The 23,150-nt window shown below is 41.1% G+C and overlaps 1 protein-coding gene across 1 annotated transcript in view; it reads right to left on the bottom strand.

The window, feature by feature from the left end:
• The window catches only part of LOC122685359, a 185,834-nt gene that overhangs the window by 132,757 nt on the left and 29,927 nt on the right, over positions 1 to 23,150 (bottom strand). Inside the window, exons 3-9 of the mRNA XM_043890064.1 lie at positions 21,716 to 21,879; positions 19,582 to 19,654; positions 19,106 to 19,216; positions 8,559 to 8,672; positions 6,551 to 6,745; positions 5,248 to 5,401; positions 2,469 to 2,626 (exon numbers count right to left, since the gene is read on the bottom strand). Of these exons, the coding sequence (XP_043745999.1) occupies positions 2,469 to 2,626; positions 5,248 to 5,401; positions 6,551 to 6,745; positions 8,559 to 8,672; positions 19,106 to 19,216; positions 19,582 to 19,654; positions 21,716 to 21,852 (942 nt within the window). The 5' untranslated portion in view covers positions 21,853 to 21,879. The remainder of the gene's footprint in view (positions 1 to 2,468; positions 2,627 to 5,247; positions 5,402 to 6,550; positions 6,746 to 8,558; positions 8,673 to 19,105; positions 19,217 to 19,581; positions 19,655 to 21,715; positions 21,880 to 23,150) is intronic.

Consider the following 23,150-nt stretch of genomic DNA (forward strand, 5'->3'; position numbering starts at 1 on the left):
AAATACCTGAGGGGCACATGCATTCAGTCAGCCTATTACTATAATCATGTGTGTGTTACTTGTTCTGAATATCTGCTCCAAAGATTGGAAATAATGTAATATATTTATTTATATATATTTTTAAATGGACCCTCAATGGGCAGTAGACTATCTTTGGGAATACATTCCCTTTTCCTGACCACCTGGTAAATGAGAAAATTTAAGGGTTAGATAAATCCTGCTCCCAGAAGCCTGACCAGGATATTGCTAGAGAGAAGAGTCCAGATGCTGGGACCTGTTAAAACTCCTTATGGTACATCAGTCACGTCCCTCACATCTCAGTTCCAGACTGAGGCTGCCAGTGCTTTCTATGATATACCTGCCTACTGCTAAGACCAGACACTGCGTCCTCCTTCTCGGGCAGACCCAGGCCTCCCGAGCCTATGCAAGTGCCTTCATCAGTGCACCGGCCACCTGCGTCATGACTTTCTCAGTGCAAGGAGAGTTTGTGGAGGGAATCTCAAGAATCTACCCCATGGGGATGGTTGCAAAACAGTGTGAATGCTCTTACCACCACTTAGCTGTACACTCAGAAAAGGTTAAAATGGTAAATCTTATGTATATTTAATTATATATAGAGAGAGAACCTGACACAGTGTTGGCACACACTAGGGCCTGAAAAAAGGTTTCTGGAATGAATAAGTTCAGTGAGTCACAGAGCTAAAGATTCTTCCAGTTAATGCTGATACTTTCCAGGCTGTGCTATCCAATACTATTGTTCCTGGCCATATGTGGCTATTTAACATTTAAATGCAAATTTATAAAAATTAGATAAAATTTAGTTCCTTGTTTACATTACCCAATGTTTCACAGTCACCTGTGACTAGTGGTTACCACATCAGACAGACACAGATCACACCCATCAGTGCACAAAGTTCAGTGAGATGGTGCCAGTCTAAGCTAGAGTGGCAAACTTTTTCTTAAAGGGCCAGATGGTAAATATTTTAGACTTTGCAAACCACATGGTCTCTGTTACAGCTACTCAGTGCTGCAGTTGCAGTGTGAAAGCAGCCATAGACAGTACACAAATGAAAGGGCATGGCTGTATGCCAATAACACTTTACTTTAACAAACACTAGGAGGTGGGCTGCAGGCTGTGGTTTGCTGACCCTGCTCTGGGGTTTTGGAAAACCAAAATAAACACTCTTCCTGTTTATAGAAATTCATCCTACACAAAAAAACTTGTTGTGATGTGATTATCTTGGGAGCACAATTAGCACTGTACATAATACTGTTACAAGAAAATCAAAAGTAGAAACTCTATGTGAAGAAGACAAGCTGTTCTTTGGGGAGGAGGCTGCTCTGTGGGAGAGTTCTGCAGCCTCGAGTTCTTTTGTTATCACTGTGCCATAACCTATCTTTATTTATTTGGACTCTTTTTAACACCCTCTTGTTCTGATTCTGGTTTGGGTCTATCATAATACTTGCTGATAATGAATGAGGGTGAGGATACTCCCATAGGAGCACTCTCTGCTGAACATAGTGCTGCTGCTGCTATGAAAAGAAAGACAAAAGCTAAACATCACCACCTTCAAAGAAACCAGAGGACATGTGATACCACTGGTTCCAGTGAGCTTAAAGAGTCCATGTTATATAATAATAGAAATAATCCAAGTAAAATAATGCTGGAACAAATACACATGTGTGTGAAACTTCCAGGTCAAAGTAAATGGTGATAGAGTAAGTAAGTAAGTGGTTCCTTCTTACACAAAGGGTGTTCAAAAACATACAGGTTTGATCTTTGCCTCTTTTGATTAATCTACTTATTATTTTTACCTAGCAAATACATACATTTACAAATATTATACACCCAGATCTAGAAAAATATCTTTTTGTTGAAACTCTGGCTAAAAAGTTTATTATTGTAAATTTGAGGTTCTCTATGTATAATCCTATTTTTTCCCCTTTGAAACAAGTTCTAATATGGCTTTTGATAATATGATTTTTTATTCAAGGAGGTGCAACACCATGAGATAGCAGACTATGACTGTTTGACTTTAAAAATCACTACACAATATACACTGTACTGAATATAAAGCATTTTGCCAACTGAAGAGCTATTGGTAGACTTTCTGAGAATCAAAGGGCTTTAGACACTAGACAACTCCATACTAAAAAAATGCCAAATCTTGGCTATATTTACATCATCTATTATGGACTACAACCTACCATTTTCTTTTTTTTTTTTTTTCATTTTCTTTAAATTCTGTAGAAAAATAATCCTACAATCCCTCTGGGTTGGATATTCAAGGGTTTTGAAATTCTAACAGAGAGAAAGTTTAACTGCTAGTCTAAATCTCACCTATTACTATTATATTTTATCACTGTAGAAACAATTGTGGCAGTGTGAATATCCAACTTCGTGGCAGATACTAGTATTTTCTTTCATGAACACCTATATTTGCATTAAGAAAGAATCCATGAAGTACCAAGGCAAAAAGTTCTGTCTCCTTAGAAGCGTCCCTCAGCTCTTCCATGTCATATGAGATATGGAAATGGGAGAGCAGCAGCCTCAGCTGAGGTTTCAGTTCTTCTGTTTCTGTTGTGTGTTGGGGCAGAACGAAAGCAGTTTCTGTTCTCATTGGCCCTGAAAATATCCAAAATCAAGAGCATTAACACCAATGAATACCAGTCTCAGAGGGAAAAAGGAGAGTCCTTTGAGAAAACTGAAGTCAGGGCCTCTTCCATGGATGGTGAGGGCCACTCTGCTCCATGCCCAGCCTTCTCTGCCACAGTTTGTAGACTGCACACACTCAGCTAGGCCTATCTGCCAAACTCCTGGTGCTGGTTTTCTGGGGGAGGTAGCCAGGACTCCCCCTTCTTGTAGCCTGCAGGAGAAATCCAACAGACCCTTTGGGGAATGACTTAGTGAGAACAGAACTACCTGTAGTCCTTTGGGGTAGACAAAGAATATGACTTACAAGTTAACAAACAAATCAGGAGAAGCTGAGAACCTTCACCTCCTTTCACCTGGCTTACTCTTACTCATCACTAAGCACCCAGATTGGACTTCCCATTTGATATACCTTCTCTGATTCCCCACAACTGGGTTGGCTGCCTCTCCAGGTGCAACTGGTAAATTCATCACTCAGAGTAAAAACCTGATCAGATTTCTAAGTCATCTGTAACATAAGGTAAGGGTAAGAAGACTATTAAATTGATTCAGATAAGGGAAGTCTTTAAGATCATGTAAAATAGAAAATGAAGGGACTCTGCTCGATGTTATGTGACAGCCTGGATGGGAGGGGGATTGAGGGGAGAATGGATACATGTATATGTGTGGCCAAGTCTCTTCACTGTTCACCTGAAACCATCACAACATTGTTAATTGGCTATACCCCAATACAAAATTTTTTGGTGTTAAAAAAAATAGAAATGAAAAGTTTTCAACCCTGGGGGAAAAAATGAAGGTGACCTTAGCGATCACTTAATCTAAAAGGTTTATTTTGGAGATGAGTAAATTGAGGCCCATGGAGATGAAATGACTTAAACATGTAGGCTCACAGTGAGGCCACAACAGAATAGGCCTAGAGCCCAGTACTCCCAACTTCAAGTTTATTGCTTTTTCCCCCTCTTAATTGTCTAGCTATAAAGATGGAGATGATAATTTCTAAGAGAAGTGTTTGTTATTTTTTTCCACCAGAAAATATTAGACTTGTTAATTAAGAAGATAAAACTTTTGAGAATTCCCTGGCAGTCCAGTGGTTAGGATCTGGTGCTTTCACCACTGGGGCCCAGGTTTGATTCCTGATCAGGGAACTAAGATCCTATAGACTGCATGGCATGGTGCCGGGAGCCAACACACGAGACCCTACCCATGACAAGGCCATGAGGGAGAAAACCTGACAGGCCAGGCGGATCAGGTTTTCAGGGGTTTTGAAAAGGCCAGCTCACGAGATTCCACCCATGACAAGGTCACGAGGAGAAAGCCTGACAGGCAAGGCACATCAGGTTTTCAGGGATTCCGAAAAGCTGCCCCTGGCGCTCACCTTAAAGATGATATCTGTCTTTCTGATGCCTGCCTCAATAGACTACTCCCTAATTTCTGTGACACAGGCAGAAGGCCTTCCCTGATCTCTTCCCAAATAAGAATCAATTTAGAACTTTAATCAATAAGTTTCCCAGGTGGTGGTATTTTATGAGATTATCCATGGTGAAAGGAGTGTTTTAATTTAAACTCCTTTGCTGGTATTTTAGTTTGGCAAATGCATTTATGCCCTTGGTACTAATATGCATGATTGCTTATAATACCCTAATCATAAAATAACATAAAGAACCTGATCATATAAAGGCCCTAAGAGACATAGAGCCCTTTGGGGGGTGAGGAAGCCCTATTAGAAAACACAAGAAAAATTATTCTAAAAGTAGCTATTGGGTTAACATTTGCTTGCTGTGTTTTTGCTCTTAATGTGCTAAGGTTGTGTTATAGAAAACATTGTTAATATAGTTATAGAGCTAGAAAAATAAGAGCTTAGCCCTAGTGTGGTAACAATGAGATGGTTGCTAACTGTCAGCCAGGAGTGCTAGGCAGAGGCTGCCTCACTGAAGCCGCAGAGTCTGTGTGGGTAAACTTCTTAGATAAACACAACTGACAACTTCTGCAGAAGGATTAATTTTTATGTTAACAAGGTTATACTTCTACTCTGTACTGTTGCCCTATGAGACTGCTACCTTTCAGTTAAGGTCACCATAGAAACAGAAAATAGGTTTACATTCACCTGGCTTGCATAAAATGTTAATAGGCCCCAAGGTCAGAAGATAATGTACAAGACCCTCATAAACAAAGAAGTATGCAGAAAACACCCTGGTTTCGTGAAGAACAAGCTGATGTAATGTTAAACTATCTTCCCCTTAGAAATGTACTAATTTAGGGTATAAAAGCCATGGTAAAAAATAAAGCATTGCCAGACTCTGCCAGACCCTGCAAATACCCCCGTCTGGTCACTCTCTCTCTCTCTCTCCCTCGCAGACTTGGCCCTATCAAGGCTGGTCTCACGTATCTTCTCTCTCTCTCTCTCGCCGACGCCGTTCATCCTGAGGGTATCCCCTGGATCCTGCCGAGGCTGGACCCCTGTGGCAGCCAATTTTTTTTTTTTTAAGATATAATTTTTTGGTACATAGAAAAATTTCAAGCAAGATCAGATTTTGCACACGTGCAAAATCACAATCTTTTCTCCACATTTCCCAAGGGGAAAGAAGACTTCTTACCTGAAACACTGGTATTCATAGAGTCTGGAGATGCAGAACCCTGGATGTCAGGGTCAGTGTCATCAACAGGAACCTTTTCATTTTCCTGACCAACCACAGGGACTTCATCAACAGCTACACTCAGAGCTTTGGAGATGGGTAAATACTGGAGGGCCTTCAGAAGGGGACAACAAAGGGGCCACGTGTCAATTCAGTTCTCAAAGAAGCTTCCAGACTTTGTTTCAGGAGCAACCCTTTGGTTTGTTAAGGGAGGAAGGAGGTGGAGGTGGGCCTTAGTAATCTGCTCAATCATGAGGGGCTAAATCTGGAGTTAGGGACCTTGTGTTGTTACCAATTCTAAGTGACCTTAACATCCAGGCAGGCCTACCTTGATCAATGACCCATAAAGAGCAGGGCATCGTGTGAGGTGCTAGAGATACAAAAATAAGTAAGACATGGACCAAATTCAAAGAGTTCAGAGTTTAGTGGGGGACCAGGACTTAGGAGCAGATCATTACTATGCCATGTAACAGGGGAGAGATGATTCAGAGGTAGACCTCACAGTGACTGATTGGGGAAGGAATGATGTCAGGATGATGGCCAGGAGTCATGGTTGGTGGTATCGCTAAGATGAGGTGCAGTGGAGTAAGAAAAAATTAGGTGGCAAAACAGTAATCTTTCTAAAACAGAATGTGGTCACATCGCTCCTTTCTGATGCCTGTATCTTGCAGTAGGGCCTCTCCTCTGTGACTCTCTTTACTCTGTGATTATACTCATCACATTGTATTTAAGTTAACTATTTGCTTGCCCTTTTTCCTATCATCCTGTGACTCACATTTTGCTGCTGCTGTTCAGTCACCAAGTCGCGTCCCACTCTTTGCGAACCCATGGGTTACAGCATGCCAGGCCTCCCTGTCCCTCACCATCAGCAAAGATTAAATACCCCCACATGGCCCAGGATATGTCCCTGGCATAAGTTAGACCCTCACTAGAGGTTGCTGAATAAAAAAAGTGGATCTACATTAGAGAGCATAAATCCAGAACAAGAGGCTGAAAACAAGAAATCATAGAGTGAATACAAAGTAGTGTAACAGAGACATCTTTGGGAAAGCTAAATGGAGTGATTTCATTACAGCAAGATTCCAAAGAAAAATAGTTTCAAAGGTCTCAAAGAAAAAAGCTAGTGACCCATTATTTTCCTGTCGTTTGTAAGGCAGATGGAATACAGAAACTGACAACCCCAAATTAGGTGACAGGTGTGAAGAAAACAATGTCCTGACCGTCCTGGGGAGGCAATGTGTCACCATATACCTGTTTCACGTACCTGCACATAGTGGTGAATAATCCTGAGTGAGTGTAGGTGACACACTAACCAATTTGTGTAAATAGTCAGGTCTTCCTGTGTCACTAAGTTAGGAGGGTTCTTTTTTCCCATAAGGAAGTTTTCTCGGGCAACAGACAATCGATCAGCTCTCTGAAGAGCGTCGTTGTATTCCTGCATAATGTAGACAACTTGTTTCTGTTTAAGAGAGATACCAAGACAGAAGTTGCTGATTTGCAAGCCTTATTCTTTCTGTCATTTGCTTCCAAGTATAGTGTATTACTGTTTGGGAGCCAAATAAGAAGCTCTTGTAATATTAAAACTCTTCCATATTTTGAATTTGACTGATAAGGACAGCGATCAGTCATATTCTCACAACTTTGAAGGAAAGTGACCCTAGCAAAGAGTCAGTGCATAAGGAAATTTAGTAACTGGAGTTGGCTTCTTAGATTTTTTAGCTATAGCCTATGAAGAAAAATAAATTTTCTATAATATAAAGCCACCCTCAAATCTCATTTTTAAAAACAGTACTGTTATCTTCTGCCACAGGGAGAAATGGCAAGTAAGGGCATCCATTAGTTCCTTTCCTGTCTTTAACCACCACTTAAAACAGTGACAAGATATATTTTTTGTGGAGATGTAAACTGGTGCATATAATGATAATATGAAAACAGTATAGAAATTTCTCAAAAAATTAAAAATAGAACTACCATACTTATAAGAGCCACTATGGAGAAAAGTATGGAGATTCCTTTAAAAATAAGGAATAAAACTACCATATGACCCAGCAATCCCACTACTAGGCATATATCCTGAGAAAACCATAATTGAAAGAGACACATATACCCCAATGTTCACTGCAGCACTATTTACAACAGCCAGGACATGGAAGCAACCTAGATGTGCATCAACAGATGAATGGATAAAGAAGTTGTGGTACATATATACAATGGAATATTGCTCAGCCAATTAAAAAAGGAACAAATTTGAGTCAGTTTAACTGAGGAGGACAAACTTAAAATCTGTTATACGGTGTGAACTAAATCTGAAAGAGAAAAACAAATATTGCATATTAATGCATATATTTATATACGGAATCTAGAAAAATGGTACTGATGAAACTATTTGCAGGGCAGGAATAAAGACAAAAATGTAGAGAATGTATTTGTGGACACAGTGGGGGAAGGAGAAGGTGGGATGAGAGATTAGCACTGAAACATACATTGCCATGTTTAAAACAGATAGCAAGTAGGAAGTTGCTGTTATAACACAGGGAACTCAGTCTGGTGCTCTGGGATGACCTAGAGGAGTGAGATGAGGGCCTGGGAGGGAGGCTCCCGAGGGAGGGGATGTATGTATACTTATATCTGATTATTGTTGTATGGCAGAAACCAACACAATATTGTAAAGCAATTATCCTCCAATTAAAAATAAAAATTAAAAAAAACAGAACTACCATATGATCCAGCAATCCCATTTTTGGGTATATATTCAAAGAAAACAAAATCAGTATTTTAAAGCAATATCTATATTTCAACATTCCATTTCAGCATTATTCATAATAGTCAAGATATGAAAACCTAAGGGTCTGTTGATGGATGAATGGATAAAGAAAATGTGGTAAAAATACATATAATGGAATATTATTCAGCCATGAAGAGGAGGGGAATCCTAGTATTTGTAATAACACAAATAAATCTATAGGACATTATGCGATATGGAATAAGCCAGACAGAGAAAAGGACAAATACCCTTTTATGTGGAATCTAAAAAAAAAAAAAAAAGTCAAACTCAGAGAAGCAGAGAATAGAACAGTGGTAACCAGGGGCTGGGGCTTAGGGGAAAAGGGGAGATGTTGGCCAAAGGGTACACAGTTTATGTAGCATGAATAAGTCTAGAGATATAATGTACAGGCATGATGACTATACTAAATAATAGCATTGACAAGCTTAATGGCCATTTTGTTTCATTATAGAAAATAGCCCATAGATTCTGTTCATGGGCTTCCTACCTTGTAAAAAGGATAAAGTTGCTCCATGATCTTACTGTGATGGCAAAATCTCTTCCATCTAAGCATGTGTAAATATTTACTCTGGGCCAGCTGGGTAATTCTCTCTGTATAATGCTTTAACAACAACAACAAAAATTAACTAGAATACAATTATAATAGGAAGGAAGGAAGGAAGAGTGTTCTCAGTCGTGACTGACTCTGTGAACCAATGGACTGTAGCCTGCGAGGCTCCTCTGCCCATGGGATTCTCCAGGCAAGAATACTGGAATGGGTTGCCCTTTCCTCCTCCAGGGGATCTTCCCACCCCAGGGACTGAACCCATGTCTCCTGCATTGGCAGGCGGGTTCTTTACCAACTACACCACAGGAAGACTGGATTAAACCTTAAGAACAAAAATAATAGCAAAATAAGTTTGCCTGTTTTGGAAGGCTCTATCGATATTTTCTACATGAAGATCATAAAATTAAGAAACCTGGCTCAATATACCATTCAAATTTAAATAGGTATTTTGTCAGTCCAACAGATTATAATTTCATCTAACAGTTGTTGAAGTTTTAACAGTGACATAAAAGCCTATAAAATTGTCTAAAGCTAAGCTTAAAATTTTTTAAAAAACTGAAGTTTATGAATCTAAAGTACAAAAAACATTATAAATGAGATTATAGCTTTTAACCTTAGATCAAGAATTTTACTTATACGTAAGTATAGTCAAATAAGCCAATTCTTAAAAAATTTAATTTCTGATAAAAATGATACTGCTATGATGGAATAAGTAGGATCAGATGCACCCTTCCATCATAAACATTAGAAAATAGGGCAAATTACACAAGGCAACTGTTTTCTGACATGCAACAACAGGCAATGCAGGACTCTTGTCCTTCAGAGAAAGGAAACAAATGAAATGAGCTCTGGTTTTCTGTCTGAAGAAGGCAGTTTTTGAACCAGAATAGGAAATCAGAGCATGATGGTCTCTCTGAGTTAAGGATAGAGAAATCAAGTTTGGGAAGTTGAGTCAGCTGGAGTTCACAGGGCAGAGTAATGGAGAGGAGAAAGTTATGCAGAAAAAGGGCTCCAGAAACCTACACAGAGATTTCTGAGTTCTTTGCTGGCTATTAAGCACTGCATGCAGAGGGTAGAACTCCCTGAGGCTGTGCAAAGAATAGCAAACTAGGGAATTGTAAACTGGACATTTCTCAGAGTTCAACAGAACTAGGACATGTTCAAGTTTCAATCTGACAGAGTGAAGAGTCCTCACTAAATACCTGGGGCATTCAGCAGAGACACAAAAGGGGTGACAATTTAGTAAGAAGAATAAACTATGTCTGGAGTAAAAGTTACTCTAAACCTGCTCTAGCAAAGCTTCAAGACAAAGCTTTGTAAGTGTGAAACTGATCTATAACTTAATTGCCTGCTAGAATGAAGTATAACATCTTTAAAGGAATATAAAAAAAAAATCAGCATTCAGCAATGTAAAACTGCAATGCCCAGTGTTCAGAAAAATTACTAGACATGCAAATAAGCAGAAAAATATGACCCATAAGAAGGAGAAAAATTAATGAAGAGAAACAGGCCCAGAAATGGCATCGGTGATGAAATTAGCCACCAAAGACGTTAAAAGAGTTTTTATTACTATGCTCAGTATGTTCAAGAATTGAAAGGAAAATGTGAACATAATAGAGAAAAGAAAAATATTTTTAAAAATTAAATAGAACTTTTAGAAATGAAGACTATAATATATGAAATAAAAAAATTCATTGGATAGGATTAACAGTAGATTAGAACTAGACATGGAAAAATGGACTGATTCAAAATTGGGAAAGAAGTATATCAAGGCTGTATATTATCACCCTGCTTACTTAACTTATATGCAGGGTACATCATGCTAAATGCCAGGTGGGATGAATCACAAGCTGGAATCAAGACTGCCAGGAGAAATATCAACAACCTCAGATATGCAGATGATCTTCTGCTTCAGTTAGGTCCCCACCATTTCTGTCCTTTATTGAGCCCATCTTTGCATGAAATGTTCCCTTGGTATCTCTAATTTTCTTGAAGAGATCTCTAGTCTTTCCCGTTCTATTGTTTTCCTCTATTTCTTTGCATTGATTACTGAAGAAGGCTTTCTTATCTCTCCTTGCTATTCTTTGGAACTCTGCATTCAAATAGGTATATCTTTTCTTTTCACCTTTGCTTTTTGCTTCCCTTCTTTTCACAGCTATTTGTAAGACCTCCTCAGACAGCCATTTTTCTTTTTTGCATTTCTTTTCCTTGGGGATGGTCTTGATTCCTGTCTCCTGTACAATGTCACAAACCTGCATCCATAGTTTCTCAGGCACTCTGTCTATCAGATCTAATCCCTTAAATCTATTTCTCACTTCCACTGTATAGTCATAAGGGATTTGATTTAGGTCATACCTGAATGGGGTAGTGGTTTTCTCCACTTTCTTCAATTTCAGTCTGAATTTGGCAATAAGGAGTTCTTGATCTGAGCCAGAGTCAGCTCCCAGTCTTGTTCTTGCTGACTGTATAGAGTTCCTCCATCTTTGGCTGCAAAGAATATAATCAGTCTGATTTTGGTGTCGACCATCTGGTGATGTCCACGTGTAGAGTCTTCTCTTGTGTTGTTGGAAGAGGGTGTTTGCTATGACCAGTGCGTTCTCTTGGCAGAACTCTAATAGCCTTTGCCCTGCTTCATTCTGTACTGCCAGGCCAAATTTGCCTGTTAATCCAGGTGTTTCTTGACTTCCTACTTTTGCATTCCAGTCCCCTATAATGAAAAGGACATCTTTTTTGGGTGTTAGTTCTAGAAGGTCTTGTGGGTCTTCATAGAACTGTTCAACTTCAGCTTCTTCAGCATTATTGGTCAGGGCATAGACTTGGATTACTGTGATATTGAATGGTTTGCCTTGGAAACGAGCAGAGATGATTCTGTCATTTTTGAGATTGCATCCAAGTACTGCATTTTGGACTCTTTTGTTGACCATGATGGCTACTCCATTTCCTCTAAGGGATTCCTGCCCACAGTAGTAGATATAATGGTCATCTGAGTTAAATTCACCCATTTCAGTCCATCTTAGTTAGCTGATTCCTAGAATGTCGATGTTCACTCTTGCCATCTCCTATTTGACCACTTCCAATTTGCCTTGATTCATGGATGTAACATTCCAGGTTCCTATGCAATATTGCTCTTTACAGCATCGAACCTTACTTCTATCACCAGTCCCATCCACAACTGGGTGTTGTTTTTACTTTGGCTGCATCCCTTCATTCTTTCTGGAGTTATTTCTCCACTGATCACCAGTAGCATATTGGGCACCTATCGACCTGGGGAGTTCATCTTTCAGTGTCCTCTCTTTTTGCCTTTTCATGCTGTTCATGGGGTTCTCAAGGCAAGAATACTGAAGTGGTTTCCCATTCTCTTCTCCAGAGGGAATAAAAAATTTAAAAAAATAAATAATAAAAATAGAGGAGGAGCCAAGATGGCAGAGGATTAGGACGGGGAGACCACTTTCTCCCCTACAAATTCATCGAAAGAACATTTGAATGCTGAGCAAACTTCACAAAACAACTTCTGATCACTAGCAGAAGATATCAGGTTCCCAGAAAAGCAGCCCATTGTCTTCGAAAGGAGGTAGGACAAAATATAAAAGATAAAAAGAGAGACAAAAGAGCTAGGGATGGAGACCCGTCCCGGGAAGGGAGTCTTAATAGAGGAAGTTTCCAAACACCAGGAAACCCTCTCAGGGCAGGTCTGGGGGAAGTTACGAATCTCGAAGGGCAACCTAACTGGAGGAAAAATAAATAAAACTCACAGATTACATGCCTAAAAGCAACTCCAAGCAAAAAAGTACCCCAGACGCCCGCATCCGCCACCAGCAAGTGAGGGCTGAATGGAGAGGAGCAGGCGGCATTGCTTAGGGTAAGGACAGGGTCCGAATGCCCTGAGGGCAATCAGAGGGTACTAACTTGAGATAGCAACTTAAACTGTGGATTAGCAAGAGAGAGAGAGAAAATTAACCTGCCGGCCATTCGCAGAACAAAGGGACTGAGCAACTCCAGAGAAGAGCTAGGCAGCGGCGGACCAGCCCATCCCCGCCGGAGGCAGGAGGGAGGGGGGAGGGGAAACGGGCAAACTCGGCCCCAGAGATGGCACCCCCTACCAAACTGCAAAAGGCCTCCAGTTTCTAACCAAAGACTTCCTGAGATTCTGGATGGTCTAGATCCACCGGGAGGGTCGCAGCTAGAGGCCAGCTCTCGAGAATAGACACAAGTCGCAGGCACCGGACTGGTGCGTGGAAACTGAGGCTGGGACCGCGGAGGGGAGAAGGCGCACCGCACCTGGGGAGAGTGCGCCCATCAAGCTCCTGGCTGCCTGAGCTGCTCCCACCGGGGAAGGCACAAAACGCAGGCCCACCCGAATCTGCGCTTTTGTGTAGTACCCGAAAACTGGAACTGCACACAACGCAGGAACCGCTCCATATAGAGCAGCTGGGAGCCTGAGCAGTGTAGATGGGGAGAGCACACACCCGTGAGCGGCGGCAAACCCAGTGTGGCCGGAACACTGTGAGTCCTACCCACACACAGCGATATCTGTCTGCAGTGCCCCTCCCTCCCAGCAGGACTGAACTAGCGAACCTGAACAAGAGACCACCTCCGCCCGCCCGTGTCAGGGCGGAAATTAGACACTGAAGAGACCAGCGAACAGAAGCCAAATAAACAAAGGGAACCGCTTCAGGAGGTACAACAGATTAAAATCCCTGTAGGTAACACCGACTACACCGGAAGGGACCTATAGATATCGAGAAGTGTAAACTGGAACGAGGAGCTATCTGAAACTGAACCGAACCCACACTGACCGCAACAGCTCCAGAGAAATTCCTAGATATATTTTTACCTTTTTTTTTAATTAAAAAAAATTTTTCTTCTTTTTTCTCTTTTATTTTCTTTTAAAATTCCCTATTATTCCCCCATTACTCCTTAACTTTCATTTTCATTTTCATATATTTTTACTATTTTTTTAATTAGGAAAAAAAATTTTTTTCCTGTTATTTTTTTTTCTCTTATTTTCTTTGAAAGTCCTCTATGATTCCTCTATGACTCCTTAATTTTCAATTGCATTTCACTATAACCTTGCAAAAAAAAAAGGAGAAGCCCTATTTTTAAACGCACTTCATATATATTTCTAAAATTTTTTGTGTTTTTGTTTTTAATATTGTATTTTTAAGAGTCTAACCTCTACTCTAGATTTTTAATCTTTGTTTTTCAGTATTTGATATAAATTTTGGACATTTAAGAATCCAATATTCAGTACCCATTTTTACTCAGGAGTGTGTTGATTACTCTCTCCCACTTTTGACTCTCCGTTTTCTATCTCAGAACACCTCTATTTCCTCCTTTCCCCTTCTCTTCCCAATCCAATTCTGTGAATCTCTGTGGGTGTCTGGGCTACAGAGAACACTTTGGGAACAGAGAACTGCGTAGATCTGTTTCTCTCCTCTTGAGTCCCCCTTTTTCTCCTCCTGCTCATCTCTATCTCCCTCCTCCCTCTCCTCTTCTTCATGTAACTCTGTGGACCTCTCTGGATGTCCCTCACGGTGGAGAATCTTTTCACCATTAACCTAGAAGTTTTATTATCAGTGCTGGAGAAGTCTTGAGACTACTGGATGAATAGAACTGAAATCCAGAGGCAGGAGACTTAAGCCCAAAACCTGAGAACACCAGAAAACTCCTGACTACACGGAACATTAAGTAAAAAGAGACCATCCAAAAGCCTCCATACCTACACTGAAACCAACCACCACCCAAGAGCCAATAAGTTCCAGAGCAAGACATACCACACAAATTCCCCAGCAACGCAAGAACATAGCCCTGAGCGTCAACATACAGGCTGCCCAAAGTCACACCTAACACAGAGACCCATCTCGAAACTCATTACTGGACACTCCATTGCACTCCAGAGAGAAAAAATCCAGTTCCATGCACCAGAACACCGATGCAAGCTTCCCTAACCAGGAAACCTTGACAAGCCAATTGTCCAACCCCACCCACTGGGTGAAACCTCCACAATAAAAAGGAACCACAGACCACCAGAATACAGAAAGCCCACTCCAGACACAGCAATCTAAACAAGATGAAAAGGCAGAGAAATACCCAACAGGTAAATGAACATGAAAAATGCCCACCAAGTCAAACAAAAGAGGAGGAGATACGGAATCTACCTAAAAAAGAATTTAGAATAATGATAATAAAAATGATCCAAAATATTGAAAACAAAATGGAGTTACAGATAAATAGCCTGGAGACAAAGATTGAGAAGATGCAAGAAATGTTTAATAAGGACCTAGAAGAAATAAAAAAGAGTCAATTAAAAATGAATAATGCAATTAATGAGATCAAAAACACTCTGGAGGGAACCAAGAGTAGAATAATGGAGACAGAAGATAGGATAAGTGAGGTAGAAGATAAAATGGTGGAAATAAATGAAGCAGAGAGGAAAAAAGAAAAAAGAATCAAAAGAAATGAGGACAACCTCAGGGACCTCTGGGACACTGTGAAACGCCCCAACATTCGAACCATAGGAGTCCCAGAAGAAGAAGACAAAAAGAAAGGCCATGAGAAAATACTCGAGGAGATAATAGCTGAAAACTTCCCTAAAATGGGGAAGGAAATAGTTACACAAATCCAAGAAACCCAGAGAGTCCCAAACAGGATAAACCCAAGGCGAAACACCTCAAGACACATGTTAATCAAATTAACAAAGATCAAACACAAAGAACAAATATTAAAAGGGGCAAGGGAGAAACAACAAATAACACACAAAGGGATTCCCATAAGGATAACAGCTGATCTATCAGTAGAAACCCTTCAGGCCAGAAGGGAATGGCAGGACATACTTCAAGTAATGAAAGAGAATAACCTACAACCTAGATTACTGTACCCAGCAAAGATCTCATTCAGATATGAAGGAGAATTCAAAAGCTTTACAGACAAGCAAAAGCTGAGAGAATTCAGCACCACCAAAGCAGCTCTTCAACAAATGCTAAAGGATCTTCTCTAGACAGGAAACACAGAAAGGTTGTATAAACGCGAACACAAAACAACAAAGTAAATGGCAACGGGACCATACCTATCAATAATTACCTTAAATGTAAATGGGTTGAATGCCCCAACCAACAGACAAAGACTGGCTGAATGGATACAAAAACAAGACCCCTATATATGCTGTCTACAAGAGACCCACCTCAAAACAAGGGACACATACAGACTCAAAGTGAAGGGCTGGAAAAAAATATTAGTTGGAGGCTAATTACTTTACAATATTGTAGTGGTTTCTGTCATACATTGACATGAATCAGCCATGGATTTACATGTATTCCCCATCCCGATCCCCCCTCCCACCTCCCTCTCTACCCAATCCCTCTGAGTCTTCCCAGTGCACCAGGTCTGAGCACTTGTCTCATGCATCCAACCGGGGCTGGTGATCTGTTTCACCCTAGATAATATACATGTTTTGATGCTGTTCTCTTGAAACATCCCACCCTCGCCTTCTCCCACAGAGTCCAAAAGTCTGTTCTGTACATCTGTGTCTCTTTTTCTGTTTTGCATATAGGGTTATCGTTACCATCTTTCTAAATTCCATATATATGTGTTAGTATACTGTAATGGTCTTTATCATTCTGGCTTACTTCACTCTGTATAATGGGCTCCAGTTTCATCCCTCTCATTAGAACTGATTCAAATGAATTCTTTTTAATGGCTGAGTAATATTCCATGGTGTATATGTACAACAGCTTCCTTATCCATTCATCTGCTGATGGGCATCTAGGTTGCTTCCATGTCCTGGCTATTATAAACAGTGCTGCCATGAACATTGGGGTGCACGTGTCTCTTTCAGATCTGGTTTCCTCGGTGTGTATGCCCAGAAGTGGGATTGCTGGGTCATATGGCAGTTCTATTTCCAGTTTTTAAAGGAATCTCCACACTGTTCTCCATAGTGGCTGTACTAGTTTGCATTCCCACCAACAGTGTAAGAGGGTTCCCTTTTCTCCACACCCTCTGCAGCATTTATTGCTTGTAGACTTTAGGATAACAGCCATCCTGACTGGTTTGTAATGGTACCTCATTGTGGTTTTGATTTGCATTTCTCTGATGATGAGTGATATTGAGCATCTTTTCATGTGTTTGTTAGCCATCTGTATGTCTTTTGGAGAAATGTCTGTTTAGTTCTTTGGCCCATTTTTTGAGAAGCTGTGGTACATATACACCATGGAATATTACTCAGCCATTAAAGAAAATTCATTTGAATCAGTTCTAATGAGATGGATGAAACTGGAGCCCATTATACAGAGTGAAGTAAGCCAGAACGATAAAGACCATTACAGTATACTAACACATATATACGGAATTTAGAAAGATGGTAACGATAACCCTATATGCAAAACAGAAAAAGAGACACAGATGTACAGAACAGACTTTTGAACTCTGTGGGAGTTAAGGAGTAATGGGGGAATAATAGGGAATTTTAAAAGAAAATAAAAGAGAAAAAAAATTTTTTTAATTAAAAAAAAAAGATAAAAATATATCTAGGAATTTCTCTGGAGCTGTTGCGGTCAGTGTGGGTTCGGTTCAGTTTCAGATAGCTCCTCGTTCCAGTTTACACTTCTCGATATCTATAGGCCCCTTCCGGTGTAGTCGGTGTTACCTACAGGGATTTTAATCTGTTGCACCTCCTGAAGCGGTTCCCTTTGTTTATTTGGCTTCTGTTCGCTGGTCTCTTCAGTGTCTAATTTCTGCCCTGACACAGGCGGGCGGAGGTGGTCTCTTGTTCAGGTTCGCTAGTTCAGTCCTGCTGGGAGGGAGGGGCGCTGCAGACAGATATCGCTGGCCTGTGTGGGTAGGACTCACAGTGTTCCGGCCACACTGGGTTTGCCCCCCGCTCACGGGTGTGTGCTCTCCCGGTCTACGCTGCTCAGGCTCCCGGCTGCTCTATATGGAGCGGGCCCTGCGTTGTGTGCGGTTCCAGTTTTCGGGTATTCCACAAATGCGCGGACGTGGTTGCGCCTGCGTTTTGTGCCTTCCCCGGCGGGAGCAGCTCAGGCAGCCAGGAGCTTGAGGGGTGCACTCTCCCCTCCGCGGTCCCAGCCTCAGTTTCCGCGCGCACCAGTCCGGGTGCCTGCACCTTGTGTTTAGCCACGACCCTCCCGGCGGATCTAGACCATCCAGAATCTCAGGAAGTCTTTGGTTAGAAACTGGAGACCTGTTTGCAGTGTGGTAGGGGATGCCGTCTCTGGGGCCGAGTTTGCCCCTTTCCCCTCCCCCCTGCCTCCTGCCTCCGGCGGGGATGGGCTGGTCCGCCGTGGTGTAGCTCTTCTCTGGAGTTGCTCAGTCCCTTTGTTCTGCGAACGGCCGGCAGTGTGTTCGGGCAGGTTAATTTTCTCTCTCTCTCTTGCTATCCCACAGTTTAAGTTGCTGTCTCACGAAAGCTCCCTCCGATTGTTCTCAGGGCATTCGGCCTGGTCCTTACCCTAAGCAATGCCGCCCGCTCCTCTCCGTTCAGCCCTCACTTGCTGGTGGCGGATGCGGGCATCTGGGGTACTTTTCTGCTGGGAGTTGCTTTTAGGCACGTAATCTGTGGGTTTTATTTATTTTTCCTCCCAGGTAGGTTGCCCTTCGAGATTAGAAAACTTCCCCAGACCCACCAGTGTGAGGGTTTCCTGGTGTTTGGAAACTTCCTCTATTAAGACTCCCTTCCCGGGACGGGTCTCCATCCCTAGCTCTTTTGTCTCTCTTTTTATCTTTTATATTTTGTCCTACCTCCTTTCGAAGACAATGGGCTGCTTTTCTGGGCGCCTGATGTCCTCTGCTAGCGATCAGAAGTTGTTTTGTGAAATTTGCTCAGCGTTCAATTGCTCTTTCGATGAATTTGTAGGGGAGAAAGTGGTCTTCCCATCCTATTCCTCCGCCATCTTGCCTCCTCCCCGCCATACTGTTTTTCTTAACCCTCCTATTATTAGACATTTAGGCAACTCCAATTTTTCACTTTTATTATAATGCTGCAATAATGATCTTTATGGAATATCTTCCCCCCACTCCCCATGTTGTGAGTTATTTTCTTAACAGAGATTTCCAGAAATATCTTCCCTAGGTCAGCCAACAGTTTTTGAGGTCTGCAACCATCTTAGTCAATGTTACATTGCTTCATAATACCAGCACAGGGAGTAACTAGTAGAAACTGTGCCAATTGTTTAGTGGCTGTAACTAAGCTGAACTTAAATGGCGTGTTGTAGCTGTTGTTCAGCTGCTAAATCATGTCTGACTCTTTGTGACCCCCAGGGACTGCAGCACATCAGGCTTCCCTGTCCTTCACTATTTCCCGGAGTTTGGCGCGGGTCTCTAGCAAAGAAGAGCATTTATATTAACCAAATTCTGCAAACCATACATATAGAGAAGATTGTACCCTGGCCAGAGGACATACCAGAAAGCCAGTTCTGTGCATACATTTCTACTAAATTTCAAATCTGCTTTTCAAATTGCAAAATGACTCTTACCTGCAACAGAAGCAAAGGTAAATTTTCAGGAGTGTATTCTCTCTTTAGGCAGCTCTCTAGCTCCCTCTGCATGACATCTGGTTGAATAACAAGGGACTTTGACTCGGCCACCTGAACCCCAGAGAACAGAGCAAGCAAAGGGAAAGAAGGAAACAAAACAATCAGTGTCGATGACAGGAAATGACACACAGTTTCTGATAGCTTTCATATGTTATGCTGTTATACCTAAGATTTCAAATAATTATTTTTAACATCATAAAGCAAGGAACTGTAAAGTTGAACACTCCACAAAAATCAGATATCTCCGAAGGACTGGCCTTCTCTTGTCCAGCAGTGAGCTGAATGTTTTTTCTTTGTAAACACTGTCAATAAGACCAGCTGCTTGTTTACAAAAATAAGTTCTCCTAGTCAAGTTTCCAACAACTTAGCAAATTCTAATTTACTGTTGTATTGAAATAGCCCATTGTTTTACTCACCTGTAAAGTTTTCTTTAGGGCCAGTTCCCTTTCTCTTCTAAAGTAAGAGATGTCCTTTGGCATTCGAACAGAGCTGCAGAAAACTTTAGAAGTTGTAATTATAGAAGCTATTATAAATCAGATTAAAGACTGTTGCTACTGTTTAGTTGCTAAGTCAAGTCTTACTCTTTGCGACCCCATAGACTACAGCGCGCCAGGCTCCCCTGTCCTTCACCATCTCCTGGAGTTTGCTCAAACTCATGCCCATTGTGTTAGTGATGCCATCCATCCTCTGTCACCCACTTTTCCTCCTGCCCTGATTAATCTGCAACTCCACAACTGCTCATTTCTAAATAAATATATTATACTGGATTATTGGTGGCATGTAAAGGCCACAGGCTTCTGTCTTAGTCAGAACCTCTCTTGTGTACACCTCACTCTTGTTAAACCTTAACCTGGGCCAGTTGTCCTCTCCTTCTGCTCACAAATACACAGTCTTTCCTTTTACCCCAACTTATCTCTTTAGAAACAGAGACAGTGGTGAGGACGTTTCTTACCCCTACCCATAGTTCCTTCAGTAATCTCATTTCTAACAATTACTGTGCTTATCAGACCTCTATCTCATCTATTTTATTTGACACATAAAATCAGTATTATTCAAACAAAATGTTTTTGTGTTCTAGCTCAGTTATCTGGAGGGTGAAAATGATCCTTAAATATCAAACATGAAATACTTTGGAAATTATCTTAACCAAACTTGCTGCTTCAAAAAATTTATTCATCTCTAGGAAACACACTGCAGAAGTGCTTGCTTAGGCACGCTCATTGACTGTTGTCCAACCTAACCATGAGGGTGTTTGAACCAGGGACTCTGACATAAGGAAGTACAAGCAGCATTGCCCTGGTGCCTGATAAGAGGTGGGACCCTGGGTCAGAAAGAGGGGCCCTCTCCCCGTTGGGTGTAAGATACACCCCAGGGCTTGGCAGCTTTGGGAACATTAAAACCATGCTGAAAATGTTACTTTATTAAGATGGGACTCTGCAAACACTGGCAAGGGGCCCACAGGAGATAGTTCTGGAATACATGTGAGAAACGAGATTTGAAGGGGATTGTAGTCAGTAAAGTTCAGATTAATATTGTTCATGTGACCATTTATCAGTCCTCCATGGATAAGTTATAAGGGAAGATGAAAATAGATTGTTAGTTTATACACTTGTCAGCAGTTCACCCCACTGGCATCATGGTCCTGTTTCTCAAAGGAACACCAGCTGACAGTCAGAAGGCCTCTCAATCCATGGGACTAAGCAACCCATGAGCCAGCTGTGTTGACTTCCCAAATGCAGGTGGAATAATGCCTTCTCTTATCACCTCACGTCTTGGTTTTGATGAAAAAAGATATAAGTTTTGAAAGGGCCTTGAGGGTAAAAGCATTCATAAATCAAAGGTATAATTTCTGTGATTACTGGGTACCTGTATCCTGGCTACAGCCTCACAGAAATGGAAAACAAGTAACCACCTAGAAAGGGGACCAGCTACTAAACAGGCAAGTCAGGGAAACAGAAGAAACCCATTCTTTCCCTGCCTTCTTGTCTTCTAATTCTTTGGCATGCTGGGAGTTTGGGTGGGATTCAGGGCTCAGCTCTCTGACCGTCTCTTGCTCAGATCATGCCTTTCCTCTCAGTTAACCTCAAAGTGCCTGTGAATGACCTAAAGAGTTCGACTGCTATCATTGGCAGCATTTACCTATAGAATAGTCCTTAAGAGAACATCATTTTGCAGAATTCACTATCAGATACCTCATATTATTTTCATTTTTAAATTTCTCATCAAAATCAAAGTCAAATTCAGTTAAAATATCATTGGAGAAAATAAGGTTTCATTGACTATGGTTTGTATAATAGCTTCTGGAATCTTAAGACAATGATATGTATGAGATAGAAGAGCACTTTTTCATTTTCTTTGGTAGCAACATTGCCTCTAAATGCCTTGACGATTCTAGAATATAGGAAAGCCTTAAGGGCAGCAGTCAAGCCTGAGCTTGAGATGATGCCAATTGTCCAAGTAAAAAGGAGAGGGGGGCTCTGATGGAGATTATGGGACGTGAGTAGGGGTTGAAGCTCTTGAAGACCGTGCCTTCACACTGCCACTATTTACCTGTAAGTTTGACAAGCTGACCCCTGCAGAGTCCATTGTTCTTCTATCTCAGACTTCAGTTCAGTCAGTTGTGTAGCCAGTTCTTTTTCCAACACCTGGATCCTTTCTGTGGAAGCAATCTTATAAATTTCATCCATGGTTTGCAATTGCTAATTTTCCAATCCCTGAAAAAAAGAGCACAAAACTCGTGGCTGATTCCCTTGGTGACTATTACCCAGTGTGTGAGACTATGTCTATCATTGTCCAACAAATCATGTCAACTTTGTGGAAATGTATGCTTTTGTAACTTGAAGAAACAGCTGAATTAGACTATCATTTATGAGTTAATCACTGTTTGGTAAATAGTAGAGAAAATATAGGTTATATCTCCATTGATCATCTTTGTTCAGCCCAGTTCACCTTTAGAAGTATCTCTATTCCAGCTTTGATTGTGAGGATTTATTAAATGAGGTTGGATCTCCCCTGCCTGACCTCCATTGTCTTCATTAAGCCTTGTGGGGCTTACACACTAAATGTTTGAGTGGTGGTCACTTCTGCTCTCTATCACTTCTGCTGGAGCAAATAATAGGTATGTACAGGATCTCTCTACATGCCTAAAGCATATCTCCATAACTTTTTTGAAGGCATGAGCTTCTGACCAGAGGGAACAGACTGTGGGTGGAGAGCTGTATCACATGATCATCATCCATGTACTTTTGGACTCAGAAGAAAATCATGCTTATGTATATGAAAGTGTTTTCTTAATTTTAAATGCTTATATTTGTCCTATAGCTTTTATAAATACAATAGTTGATAACCGCACCCCACCCCCTACTCCCCACCACCACCCCAGTTCACAGCTTGTCAGATTCAATACAACTGTATGCTAAGTACCTAGTGTCAATATTTTTATTAGCAACATAAGATTAACTTCATGACCCAGAATGAGACACATCAATTGCAAGAGATTCAGTAGATGACGTGTTTCCTCTGCTACTGCTGCACTCATCTGTCCTGGACAAGGGGGTAAAGTTAATCTTGGGCCACCTTAAAGAAGTTTAAAATCTTTAAATCTTCCTTTTAAGATTTTCATTTTCCATTTTCAGAGGTATTTCCTCAAGTTGATCTGCTGGATTTTCAAAAAATATGTAAGATATAGAGGTTTTTTTTTGTGTGTGTAGAGGCTACCTTTGGAAGCCTATTTATTCTTTTTATAAATATTAAAAATGCAAATGAGCATCGTGTTCAGTCGGGGTTGTGAACCTGCAGAGTTATAAATCTGTCATGTTTGGCACACTGCTGGAGCTCAATAAAATGCACTGTTGTTGTTCTCAGCAAAAGCAAAATGCTATGAAAAATATTTGCCACTTGGCAGTGAGTGTCCTTTCAAGTTGGGCAAACAGTTAAACAGCTGCCTTCACAGCTGCATTCCAACAGGCAGCCGAGAGCGGCAGCA

The sequence above is a fragment of the Cervus elaphus genome, chromosome 28, assembly GCF_910594005.1.
Source record: "Cervus elaphus chromosome 28, mCerEla1.1, whole genome shotgun sequence".
In the NCBI taxonomy this organism is placed as follows: Eukaryota; Metazoa; Chordata; class Mammalia; order Artiodactyla; family Cervidae; genus Cervus; species Cervus elaphus.